General features: G+C 37.2%; 1 protein-coding gene and 1 non-coding gene across 4 annotated transcripts in view; one reads left to right on the top strand and one right to left on the bottom strand.

The window, feature by feature from the left end:
• The window catches only part of LOC131073011 (protein gar2), a 39,593-nt gene extending 27,351 nt beyond the window's left edge, over positions 1–12,242 (bottom strand). The window contains exons 1-6 of one of the 3 annotated variants that reach the window (XM_058009350.2): positions 12,087–12,242; positions 11,020–11,980; positions 5,231–5,320; positions 4,653–4,889; positions 4,140–4,364; positions 3,937–4,051 (exon numbers count right to left, since the gene is read on the bottom strand). In XM_058009350.2, the coding sequence (XP_057865333.2) occupies positions 3,937–4,051; positions 4,140–4,364; positions 4,653–4,889; positions 5,231–5,320; positions 11,020–11,949 (1,597 nt within the window). In that variant the 5' untranslated portion in view covers positions 11,950–11,980; positions 12,087–12,242. Of the gene's footprint in view, positions 1–3,936; positions 4,052–4,139; positions 4,365–4,652; positions 4,890–5,230; positions 5,321–11,019 lie in introns of all 3 variants that reach the window. The other 2 variants (XR_009112818.2, XM_058009349.2) reach the window with 2 other exon arrangements.
• On the top strand, positions 33–135 carry LOC131073059 (U6 spliceosomal RNA). The gene has a single exon (XR_009112821.1). It is a non-coding gene; the product is annotated as a U6 spliceosomal RNA (small nuclear RNA).
• Positions 12,243–13,243: the final 1,001 nt, after the last annotated feature.

Here is a 13,243-nt window from a genome sequence, read left to right as displayed (position 1 = left end):
ATTTACCAATAAAAAAATAAAATTAAAATAGGGTTCCTTAAGGGACATGCGATACAATTGAATGGAGACAAAGAAGATTAGCATGGCCCCTACACAAGGATGACGTACAGAAATTGAGAAATGGTCCAAAATAAAAAGATATATACTGCATATTATTAACATCAAAAATCACTTACCTCATAGTATTCCTAACAAACGTCAATTAATTACTATGGTAGCTTGCATAAAAGATCAGGCTCTCTAGTCGTAATCAATTTTACAAAATTTAATATGCACAAACAATACTTGAACCCTTTTACAAAATTTCTTGAACTAAAATCCTAAAAATTAACTCAAACTAATAATTTGATCTTTACATTCTAGCCAATTGATCAAGCATGCTGATCAGTTGACATATGCTCAATCTATGGCTTCCTCAAAAATTTGGTTAACTTTTATTATTCGTTCTTTTTAATATAATTTGAATCTCGCTTTTGTCCTTAGATGCTTATAATTATTTTCAAACCCAAAAGTTTAATTTAATTCACTAGCCAATAAGCTGTATGTAAAAGTTGGCATGCCTTAAGCAAGCATTCTTTTGGTTACAGAACTAAATGGAAGATCATAAAAGCAATTCTCTATCACCACAACTTTCAAAACCTCATGTTATCTAAACACCTTTAAACCCCTCTAAGTAATACCAATGCTGCCATAGGAGAATACTTAAATAAATAGAATTGCACACCTTGCTCACCCTATACTGACAAGGCATTAATCCTTGCATCATATAGTAATTTACAACCTCTTTATATCCTCTGTCCACCACATTAATTTCTAAAGAACCAAAATAAATAAGCATTCGAATAATTAAATCTATAATATTTCCAGTTCAGATATGTTATACAGCCCAAATACAGGGCAAGTTTGAAAACTTGTTGAATAATAACTGAAGCTCGTGAACAAATATATTGTAATGTCCCCTCTTTGAAATATAATTTAATAATAAATAATAATAATAAAATTGAAATACAAAAGAATAAACATAAAAATTAAATTGAATTAAATATCAATACAGTTATTTAGTACTGATTAATCATCCATTTATTTCTATCAGCAATCAATTTTTGAATAATGAATAACCATTTATCTCTATAATAATAAATTATTAAATACCATTTATCTCCATAATAATAAATTAATTTATAAAATATTGATTGGCAATCAATATTAATTACTATTAAATATATGGGGTTTTGGGTTGGGCGAAGAGTGGATCCCAAACGACTACCGACTCCCAAAGGAGAAGGCAGAATCGGCTGCTCATGCGAATTGTGGCACGGAATGTCCCATTGTTCTGGATGCTGCTAATGCACTAGCGGATGATGCTTCTGAAGACTCTCTTTGACTCCAGTTGTCACTAGGCACTCCGGTCTCTTTGTTTTTTTGTATGTTTTTGTCTGAAAACCTCTGTTTCTGTAAGAGGTTGGTTTGTGTCTGTACTCTTCCAGCCCTCAGTGCTGGTCTTTCTTGTCTTAGACTTGAGCTATGGTAGGGGGTTTTCTTCCTGATTCTTTCCACCTACCGCTCTTTTTGAATCAGGCCTTGTATCCTCCCTTTTGTTTAATACAAGGGTGCTGCCCCTATGCAGCTATTTACTTATTAAAAAAATAAAAAATTACTATTAAATATACACCTAGTGACAGACCATGTCATATTTGTCTGCCTTTGCATACATGTATAAAAGAAACCATAATCAATACATACATTAATACAAACCAACAAAGTATTTAGTTAGTGAGTCACTACATTTGCAAAGGGGGTGTCCGTTGGAAAGAGACAACTTTCCAACGAACCATGAGATATATAAGCAAAGCGCTTTGAGCATTATCGGGGATATAGGGAAGAAAAAGAGACTGTCACAGAAGACAGTATCGGGCCCCACACTTCCACTTCAGCATATGCTGCCAAAATAGGAGGGACCACACGCACAGGAAGAAGACAAAACGGCTAAAATACAAAGAACTGTGCCACGGTGATACAAGCTACCAATAGGAAATAACACGACAATCCCTGAAGCAAACAATTCTTCTTCTCACAAACTGTAAGTAGTCTCTATACGTCTTTACCAATAATCGTACACTTCTATGCTGGAGTCGTCAGACTATTCATAAATGGTAGAATATACTGATTCCATCAGGCTACATAGACGTATTCTGTATAGGAACTGGTCCGAGTGTAATCCGCATAACACAGACGTGAGTCGTGGTTATTGTCGGATGCATGTATGGGTCGGTACAGAAATACTGCGCTTGGTGTGAAAAATAAATTGAATGAATGATTCAATAATCAGATAATTACATTGAACGATATACACACATATATATAGAGGTTACAAGACAATGTTCTATAAATAGAACTAGTCGTTAAAGTGAAATCAATAAGCTAAAAAGAAAGGCTAAATAATAAAAAGCTAACTTAACAAGCTAAATAAGTCGACTAAATAGCTAAATAAGTCGACAACTAAGATGACTGCTAAAAATAGAAGATGGCCATTATAGAAGATATTAATATTATTTGAACATTGTGCACAGATTCGTTCTGAACTAATGTTAGTCTTGGTAGCCGTAGGGTAGTAAGTTTGACACTGTGCATTTAATTCTGATACATAAATGTATTCTGCACTTAACTCATATATATGAATGTATTCTGCAACAAATTTTTATATCTATATGTAATGGTAGTCTGATATGAACTACATCAGTATAGGATAGACATAGAGAATTATGTTTCTAAGTTCTGCAACTATTGCTATAATTATATGTGGTGCCTCGATATGCAACTGTAACCTTGTATGATGAGAATTAGCTTACTGTTCTTGCGTCTGTAGTTTGAATTATGCAGTCATTAGATATTCATGTCCATTGTCTGGCACTAGTGAGAAGAGCACTGGACTCGGTGGATAGTGGCAGCGGGGGGCTCTTGCGGTCAGTGAACCCATGAGTCAAGTAGCCGAACACCGTTTTCCCTGCAGTCCTCTCACACTAGTAAAGGTCAATTGGACTGTCCAAGTAAAACAGGTTCAGGAGGCAGCTAGGAGTGCCCCCCATCTAGCAAGGGGGTTGAGAGTAACCATTCCTTGGATGCGGCAGGGTCACCATCCTAGGCTTTCTTCGGACCTGTAGTGTGTTCTATCTTCCTTCCTAATCTGCAATGTAATGTAGTAATGATGATTGATTCATTGATGTCATGAATGTAGGCTGTCTTGGTATACATCTGTCTTGCAGGTCAATTCTTCCTTCAGCCATCGTCACAAGATATAAGGGACATTACTGATAGGGAACATTACATATATAATGTCTAAGATTGCTACAAGATTCTCCTATAAAAGAGAGAAATGTGGAGGTCCTGGCAAACTTCCAAGTCTTGTGAATAGGATGTCCGAACCAACGAGGCCAAATGCTTATTTTGGGTGACTTTGACAAAACATATATACCATGGTCATGGCATCTAAAGCCAAAATGACAAGACTACACCATAAGATAATTTTTGAAGTATGATATTTTATTGCCAAAAGAAGTGTGATGATGCCAAAATCAATATCCATTAATAGCCTCTTAATCCAATTTCATATTGTAAAATCTGCAGTGGAATGCATATTTATACATACAAGTCCACATGATAAAACTAAGAAAACTCCATTAAGATAAGTTATTTTGAAAATAATCCAGAAGAGTACAAAAGCTACAAATGCCAAACCCTAAAAGATACTTAGTCCCAATTTAAAGTTTCAACAGAACAAATGAAAGCAATTAAACAAATCAATTATGGAATAGAAACTTTCAAAAGGATAACTTCAAACAATGAAGCTGTGAATGTAAATGTGAGCCTCAAACATAGAAAATATAACTATGATTCAAACCATCAAACTTTATTTATGAAGAAAATGAAGAATTTTACCCTGAGAACCTGGTTTATTTGCTCCTTTAGAATCCCCTTTACTTGTTCCCTTTGAGTCTCCCTTTCCACCTTTGCCCTTCTGTGGAGGTTTGGCAAGTGACACCTTAACTTTCGCCTACACAAAACCCAGAGGTAAGTGTAATTGCATTGACCAACAGCTACTTCTTTACAACATTTGATATCATAAAAATAAAATTCTCAACCTTTGAATCTCCATCAGTTAGTTCATCGGCCTTGCTGAGTGTCTCGATGCATGCAACTGCAGCTTCTCTAGTTGTGTAGTTTATAAATCCAAAATCTTTTCTCTTAGCAGATTGCATATTGCGTGCCAGAACAACCTTTTCTATCTCACCAAATTTGCTAAACCGTTCCTTAACTTGTTCTTCATTCCATGTAGAGGGCAAGCCATCTACAAAGACAGACTTCACCTGCAAGGACATGACTGCACTTTTAAACAGCACAAATGATTGGCTAAATACAAATTAAAATGCAGTACCATGCATACACAGACAATAAAGAATAAACCCAAAAGTACAATTAAGGATGCAATACAAATCTGTCCCTTGTAGATTAGGCAAAACTTATAATGGTACAGCATAGAGTTGGAAAAAACCATGAGTAGCCAAAGATCAAAATGACAATAAAGGAGAGTCAAACAAGAATTGCAACAAATCTACTATAATAAAACTAACAGGAAAATTAAATTCCAGTCATACCTGTGACATCACATCTTCATCTGGCTCATTCAAAGGTTGAGCCCAAGCAACCTTTACAGTTCTATCCAGCCCAAAAACATTCTTCTTTTGAAGTGCTCTAAATGCAATTTGAGCATCTTTGTAAGTCTCCAATTCTAGAAATGCAAAGCCACGATTAAGTTCTGAGTTACGAGGATCTTCAATAACAGATACATTTTCAACATTTTCTATTCCAGCTTCTTTCAACTTGTTTACAACCTGCAAAAGAGAACTAAATGTTCACAAACCTGTGTATTACATTCATAATACTATGATGAATTAAACTTTATGATGAAACATAAGCAACACAAAATATATGTAAATTGCATATACATCAGCAGCTCAAAGCATTTGCATATATCTGAGATCATGAAACATAAGTGAAAAATAAGCTTAAAATAACATCTGAAAATCTCCTCATACACAAATCTCAGCTTCAATTTCTCCAATTTCCAACATGAAAGATTGTGAGGACTTAACAGTCTAGTAGCAACAACACCAACCTCTGATACCTTTACGATCTCTCAACTACTAGCATCCAACCAATATATTATACTTACATCATCTTTCTTCCAGTTTTTATCAATGTTGCCCAGGAATATGGTGTCATTCTCCTCAAGAGGCACTACTCCACACTTCTTGCCTCGGATCTGTAAGAATTGATTGAGGAATCAGCAAAGAATTTTTTCTCTAAAGTTACAACAATACAATGTCATATGCGTCTAATAAACTTTGGTGATGATTTATTACAGAATTACCAAAACAAAATCTAGTTAACATAATCTGTCTAACTATAATTGAAAACCCAAGTCAAAACAAATCGGTTGAAAACATATCTAAGTTGACAAAAGTTGATGTCAGAACTAAAAAGGAGCTATTTCTGGAAGAGATCAAACTGCAATGACATAATTATTTATATCCAACTTCTGAAATCATCAAGTTACGATTGTCATTTGAGAAACAATTGACCTAAAGTTGTTAAGAATTTTGCAGGATGCTGAAACATAAAGAAATAATGATCCCAAAAATATTAGGAAGGCCACTCCTCCACCCAATGAACAGGAAAAGACAATGGAGGTTGATAAACAAAGATGAAAAGTTGGGAAGAGTGAGCGAATTCTCCTCTCCTTTAAATAGTGGATCCGCAGATGTTAAAATTGGTAGAAGTGGAATCGCCTCTCTGAGTGACTCACTACTTCAGGGAGAAGATGTGGTAATTAAGGCTGATAACTCTCATGCTCATAAGGATTTGAATAAAAATGAGGATCCGGGAGATATTCCTGGTTTCCATCTGGGACAAAACACTTAGCAATTGGCCCTTGAAAGAATTAATCCCTGTGCGAAAAATTGAAAACTGCAGTCCTTTTAAATGCTGGTAAACACAGATCCCGCTGATGGTAATTTGGCCTCTGGCAAGAGGATGTCTCTGAAAAGCAGAAAGTGGTGCTGGACTACATTAACCCCTCTTTTTAGAAGAAAAAATTGATCTGGAAAAAAAAGAAGGTTTGAAGAAAATGGAAGGAAAGAAGAAGAGAAAGCAAGGAGACACGCCTCATGGTGCAGTTGGCTTGGGAGAAAATAAGTCTGCAAAAATAGGGAGGGAGGAAAAATCCTGAAGTGTTTCAATAACAGGCCTACCATAGATTTTATGTGCATTCAAGAGATAAAAGCTGTTGGGTTTAAATTGGAAACTATATTGAGTTTTGTATGAAAGACTGCAAAATCTCTCCATACCATAGCAACGGGACTCACCCGAACTCGCCTAAACTCGGCGAGTCCGAGTCCGAGTCATGTTCGCCGAGTCTCTGGGACTCGAACTCCGACTCGTCCGAGTCTGGCAAGCAAACTCGCCAACTCGAGTTTGGCTCAAACTCGCCACCCGCCAAACTCGTCGAGTCCCGGGCCCCAAACTCGGCTACTGGCTGGGTTAGTAAAATGACAAAAAAAATACATTTTAAAAAGTTTTTTTTAAATGAATGGTATCGTTTTTGTTCACTACAACCTTCGCCTGAGAATGAGAAAAATTAGGGTTACAACATGTCAGCCAATAGAAAAATAACACCCGACGCCTTTATTAAATAATAAGTTTTTTTGGCCTCGCCGGGCGCTGCCCCTCAACCCCGCCCTGTATCGCGACAGGGAGCGCGCAAGGGGTGCTGCCCCTTGACCCCACGTTGGGGGCGCTGCCCCCAAACCCCCATCAAAAAATATGGGGGGAAACTGCGTCGATATAAGTAGGGAAAATTTAAGCTCCGAGTCTGACACTGATTGGATCGACCAAGTAGATATAGAGGTCGAGACTGTAGCCATGGCAGAGGAGGAGCGGAGAGCACGAGCACGGACAGGAGATTCAGAGACAAATAGTGACACGGATGTTCCTGATGTTGGTGAGCATGGCATGGTATCACGGGGAGCGGCTATGGCTGTCGATTCATCCAGGACCTACCTTAGACGCCTTCGCAGGGGGCCGGGGCCGGAGGGTGCAGGCTCCTCTGAGCCGCTTGTAGTTGTATTTACCTTTGGTATTTGTATGAAACATTTGATGATAATCATATGATGACATGGATTTTTTATTCCATGAGTTTTGTAATATTGTATACATTTGACAATATTTATATATCTATGTTTGTTATTTCCTTCAGCTACAATTTGCGTTTATGCTTATGTGATTGATGTATACTTGTGTATGTAATCAAATGAGCCGAGTTTGATGATGTTATTATGTCTTTAAGGTGTATTCAATAAAGGGTGCCTGAAACAAGTTTTAAATCTTTAAAAATCTCTAAATTTCTTGAGTTTTTCACTTTCCCGAGTCCATTTGAGTCTAACGCCGAGTCCGAGGCGGCCTTGCCAAGTCCGAGCCGAGTCCGAGTCCCGTTTCTTTGCTCCATACTGCTCATGATAAGGGTAAAGGTGGAGCTGCTATTCTTGTGAGTCATAAATGGATTAAATATGTTTCTGACTAGGTGGTTTCTCCTTGTAATGGAATTGTTGGGTTGTTCTTGAAGTTAAAGGGATATAAGTTACATGTTGCTCTTTGTATGCCTCAAATGACTACAGAGAGAGTTGTTTATTATGGAGTTGGATGGACAGCTCCTTGGCTAAAATTCCCTAGATTATTGGGGGAGACTTTAATATGATGGCTAGAAGGACCCTCAGGGATCCCAGGAGGGACCCTGGGAGAACCCAGTGGGAACCAGTAAAGGACCAGAACCAGAATTGTACCCACACAGGTACGGTGGATGGTGCAGGACATGGGGTGGTGATTAGAAGAACCCAGCAACATAGTATTCTTACTAATGAGATCCTTTGGTTTATCTGGAAAAGGAGAAACGAAAATAATTTCCAAGGCTTGGCATTGGTTTATAGAGAAGAGATAAAGAGAGCAAAGACTGGAGAAGAAAATAAAGATGGTACTAACTGCTACACCCAGATATGAGCCAGTTGTGAAACACTTGGATTCCGATGAACAGATGTACTCTTTCTTCTTTGGTTTAATTTAAATATGCGCTAACCCCTTGGTAGTGCTTATCTATCAAAAAAAATCAAATGAATCAGAAAGCAAATATAATTATTTTATCAAAAAAACTTGTATTTGTGACACATGCACATTGACACTGCTACTCTTTGTCAAGTTCTAATCTCTGGTGAATCCCTTCCCTTGAATTCTGGGAACATACTGAAGCTCCTGACTGATATTATAAATGGAAACAGCTCATTCAAAATTTGGCTGGCATTGGTAATCTGATTTTATTTGTTTGATGAATAATGCTGGAGCCTGATACTCTTTTTTCAGATGCTGAATGGCAACATGTTTTATCATCTTTGATAATCGGCAGAAGGCAGACACAGAAACTGTGCCAAAAACTGCTCTGATTGTTCCAGCAAGCCTAACATTGAGATCTCAGACATCAATACAACCCTAAAAAAGTTTAACAGCGGAGTCTAGGTCAATGGTATAATTTGCATTCATGATACTCAAGATAGAATGAAAAATTACTAAGACTTATTTTCTCTGATGCACAGATTTCATACAACGGTACAACTTTGTAAAAAAATTCAGCTTCTTTTACTCATATTGTCTATGTAAATGATAACTTTTAAAGTAGTGCTTTCTGTAATTAATTTTCTACAGATTGATATTTATATATTATTCTGAAAGCTGTCCCCAAAATTCAGAGAAATGCTTTTTGTTATACTTAATTGTTGAGACCTGGCAATTACTTTCAGCTAGTCGAGACTGTAGTGGCTATGTCACAAGGTTCGTGTTCAACCAGTGTTCCACAAAGAGATGCCCCCCCAAAAAAAAACTACATCCCCTGTAGGAGGATGTTTACGAGACTTGGGGAAAATATACCCCCCAAGCACCACCACCTCTGTCGGGGACACCACTGTGTTGCTTAATATGGCACATGCCATTACATACTGATTGCAACCTTTAACTTTGTGAAAACTAATTGGCCTTTCATGGGGCACTCATAGAGATGTTATATTGAAGATTTTGCCTTGAAGATTTCAATTGACCTCTATTTTTATATCAGCACCGGTCCCCCACCACCGTCCCCTCACCATCCCCAAATTTAGGCCCTTGGTCCCCCAATCCCTGCGACCCCCTGTCAGGAAACTCCATGGAACATTGTGTTCAAAAAAGATAAAAATTCACGCTAAGTTCAGCAATTATAAAACTCTCAAAAAAATATTGCAATTAAATATGACTAATATAAGTTTAAAAAAATTAATTTAAATATTATAAACATATTAAATTCTATATATTAAAAATTTGGATATATTAATAAAAATAATTTATATATTAAAAAATATATTAATAATTAAATATCAGTTTAAAAATTTTAAAATTTTAATTTTAATGTATTGAGAAATATTTTTAAAAAATCATCACATTTTATTATTTTATATTAAATTTAATAAATAAACACAACCTAAAATTTAAAAAATAAAAACAAAGACAAAGAACTCTGCAACAAAACAAATAAAACTCCATGTATGGAAAACTGCAGATTCAGACACTAGGGTAGATGAATAGATGAAGGGATAGGAATGGGTTTTATCAGATTGATTTTCATACAAAAGATATTGATTCACCATTCCCATTATTTGCATTTTATGCTTGCAATATTTCCTTAGCCATTCTAGATGAGCAGGAGCAGGAAGCGGATTATTTATGAGCCAATTGGTTGGTGAATCCATTCAACGGATAGATGAGTAGAGAGTGCCATTAAATCTCAGTTGCTGCTTAATATGAAGGAACCATTCCAGTTGCCTGAACATGGTCTGAATATGCAACCTTACATTGGCCAACAAATACAACACAGGCAGCACAGATTGTAAACACCTACGGGCTATGAAGATGACAGACGCACTTTCTAAAAATGCATTCTAATTAAAAAACCTATGCCCTATTCTGTACAGATTTTAGGGAGAGCTGCAACAAGATTTAAGCATTCTTTTAAGTTCACTGAATTTGAACTTCATGGATTAAATTTGAGGAACCCTGGGATATAGTGTAACAGAGACTCAAAGTCAGCTAAGTCTCACAAAACAGAAAATCAACTTGAATTTTTATAAATACCTTTAAATAACATCTTTTTTCATATATTATAATCTTTTAAATTGCCAAGTTTTGGCTGAGTTCTTCCAGTCAGCCTCAGTCCAAGTTAAAACAGAGCTTTGAGAGTTTTTGCCAAGTCTGAGTCTCCTACTCCTTTTTATAAATAGAAATAATGCTGTTCCCACTCTTTCCAAAACTAATGAGATGATCTTAAATGATAAAGCACGGTAAAATTTTGGATGACCTCTCCCTATACACAGGTTTAATATTGATAGTTGGGTCAAATAATATATCCAAAATTGCAAGCAAGATAGTCCGTTTGAGCGTAGATTAAGGATAAATAATAAAAATTAAAGGATGCGAAACTAAAGGTGGTTCTTTGGTCAAGATAGCCAACAAGATGATTTTCCATTTACCTTATAAATCTTTTTCAAATTTTGAATTCGTGGCTTGTGACATCACAACCAAATTCAAAAGTGAACTTGAAATCACTAGTCCACCTATATCGAGAGTACAAAGATTATCTTTGTGTAAATCTACCTTTCCTAACTCTGTGTCATGCACCTTTGAAATTCATTAATAAATCCTCGATAAAATTAATGAGCCTACCATAAAAAATTAACTGAACAACAAAAAATTGTTACATGTCAGCTCAAATAATGGCATTAGTGGACAGCATATCGATCCATATCTAAATTCTCTCGAGTAGTCAATGTTTTTAAAGGGCAGCATGTAAGTTGAAAATATTCAATTCACGTTAACACATTCATAATAAAATACCTTGACACTGGCCAGTTCCTTAACAGCTCGCTTTGCTTCTGCAGCAGTGGCATAGCGCACAAAGGCATATCCCTTATTCTTCCCAGTCTGAAAGTTCTTCATCAGCCGTATTTCACTAATCTCTCCGACTTTCTCAAAGGCCTTCCTCAGATCGTCCTCGGTAGCCTCCTTCTCCAGCCCGCCAACAAATACCTCCAATTTCTTGCGTTGCCGCCTGTCAGAAGCATGCATTGTCTTCTGCATTTCAGTATCATCTTCTCCTTGTCCTTCATCCTTCTTATCTTCTTTATCTGCTTCCTCTGCTGCCTCGCCCGTCTGCTCCGACTCCTTTTCGCCCGCGCTTTGCATGTCCACATCTTTATCCTTTTCTTCGTCTTCATCCTTTTCCGCCTCCTTGTCCTTTTTCAGTTCTTCATCCTTCTTCGCTTCATTTTCAGCTTCGTTCAAGTTAACTTCCAGCTTGGCCTCCGCCATGACAACATCTTCACCGACCTTCTCATCCGAGGTTCGAACCGAGACCTCCGCCTGCACTTCTTTTTTCTCAGAAGCCTCCTGAAAATCTTTAGCTTCCTCCACTGAAACCCTAGCAGCATCCAAACCCTCGCTGGCCGCTACTGCCGGTTTGCAAGTCTCCTCTTCGTCTTTAACAGCCGGTTTGACAGCCTCCTCCTCCTTAACAACCGGCTTGATGGCCTCCTCCTCCACTTTCAAAATCGGTTTCTCTTCTCCGGTCTTCTCTTCGGGAACCACCTGAGGCGGTTTCTCAACGATGGGCTCAACCTTTGCGACGCCATTTCCAGCTTCCGGTGTGGGAGGAACCTCGGCTGGTGGGTTAGCTTTCTTAAGAGCGGATTTCTGGTTGGCTTTCGCGGCAGCCGCCTTCTTTGGTGGAGTTGGGGTTGCAGTTTTATTTGCCTTGCGTGGAGGCATTTTCAAAGGTTCTTTTGTTCTCGAGCAAAAACTAAAAGCGATCAAAACATAAAAAACACGGAACAGATCTGCGCCTCGAAATAGCGAAAACCAGACAACCAGGTACTCTAAACGAAAGGCACGAAAGAATTTTTTACCTTGTTCACAGGTTCCAGTTGAGGAGGCAAACGTACAGAAATGTGTAGGGTTTTGGGTTGAGCGGCTTTGTGGTTTTACTCGCTACCTTCCACAGCGTTACTTCTGCGCTTTAATTGTAATTTCTCTATTCTGTCAAATAACGTAGGTGTTGCGTTTGAAAAGTCCACGTCACCTAACATAGTCGTCGATGGAAATACTCAATGGAGATGAGAGTGGGCCCGGGCTGACCCCGTTCTTCGCGGCTTTCTCCGTTGTGAGAACAAATTAGTGGGAACTTGGTAAGTGCATTCATATGTGCTAAAACGGCTATAATTGAAACTTTTAAGCACTTCTTAACATTTTTATTCTTACGACAACGTTCTTTTCAATTATTGTGAGTTTGAAATTTTTGGAAGTTTTTTTTTCCTTTGAATTTTAAGAAGTAAGATTTTAAATTATGTTGTTATTGTATAATTATATTGAGAGAAGGGTAACTATAATGATAATAAGGGTGGATTGTAATAATAGTGTGAGTGTATTAACAAAAATCTCTTAAATTATTTGATATGTATTAACATGTCAATTTATTAATTTTTAGTAATAAGTGTACTATTAATTATATCTTTGTTGATGATGGGGCAGCTCGAAGCAATTCAAGGTCATTAGGAGGTGGGTGGATGTTGAAAGACCAAAATGGAAATATTTTAGCAATGGAGATCAAGAGATTGAAGAGTAGGACCAATAATGAAGCCAAAATTCAAGTGGCATGGTTGGTCTTGAATTTATGTAAAAGTTTGAATTATAGGAGAGTTCGTCTGGAAGGCGATTCCCAAATCACTTCCAACACCATTCAATGTTGAAAAACATTAAACTAGAAAATCAACAAATTCTTAAGGCCCATTTGATGCATACTAGATGAGATTGAGAAATTCATAATTTCTCATGCATATTGAGAAGGCAATTGAATTGTGGATCATCTTGCAAAATGGGCAGTTGATATGATGAGGGAAAGTGAGAGGGTGTACATGGCAGATTTTTAGCACATACCTAAAGGAAAACGGTTAAGGAAGTATGATGTTAACATTTAAGAGAGAATTTCCTGTGTAAGGAGAACATTAAATAGAAGATGATGGTAGGAAAATAGTTGTGTGTGATGATGTCAAACCAAGTTGTTGGA

Source organism: Cryptomeria japonica, chromosome 6, assembly GCF_030272615.1.
Source record: "Cryptomeria japonica chromosome 6, Sugi_1.0, whole genome shotgun sequence".
NCBI lineage: Eukaryota > Viridiplantae > Streptophyta > Pinopsida > Cupressales > Cupressaceae > Cryptomeria > Cryptomeria japonica.
This window is presented reverse-complemented; position numbering and strand designations above follow the sequence as displayed.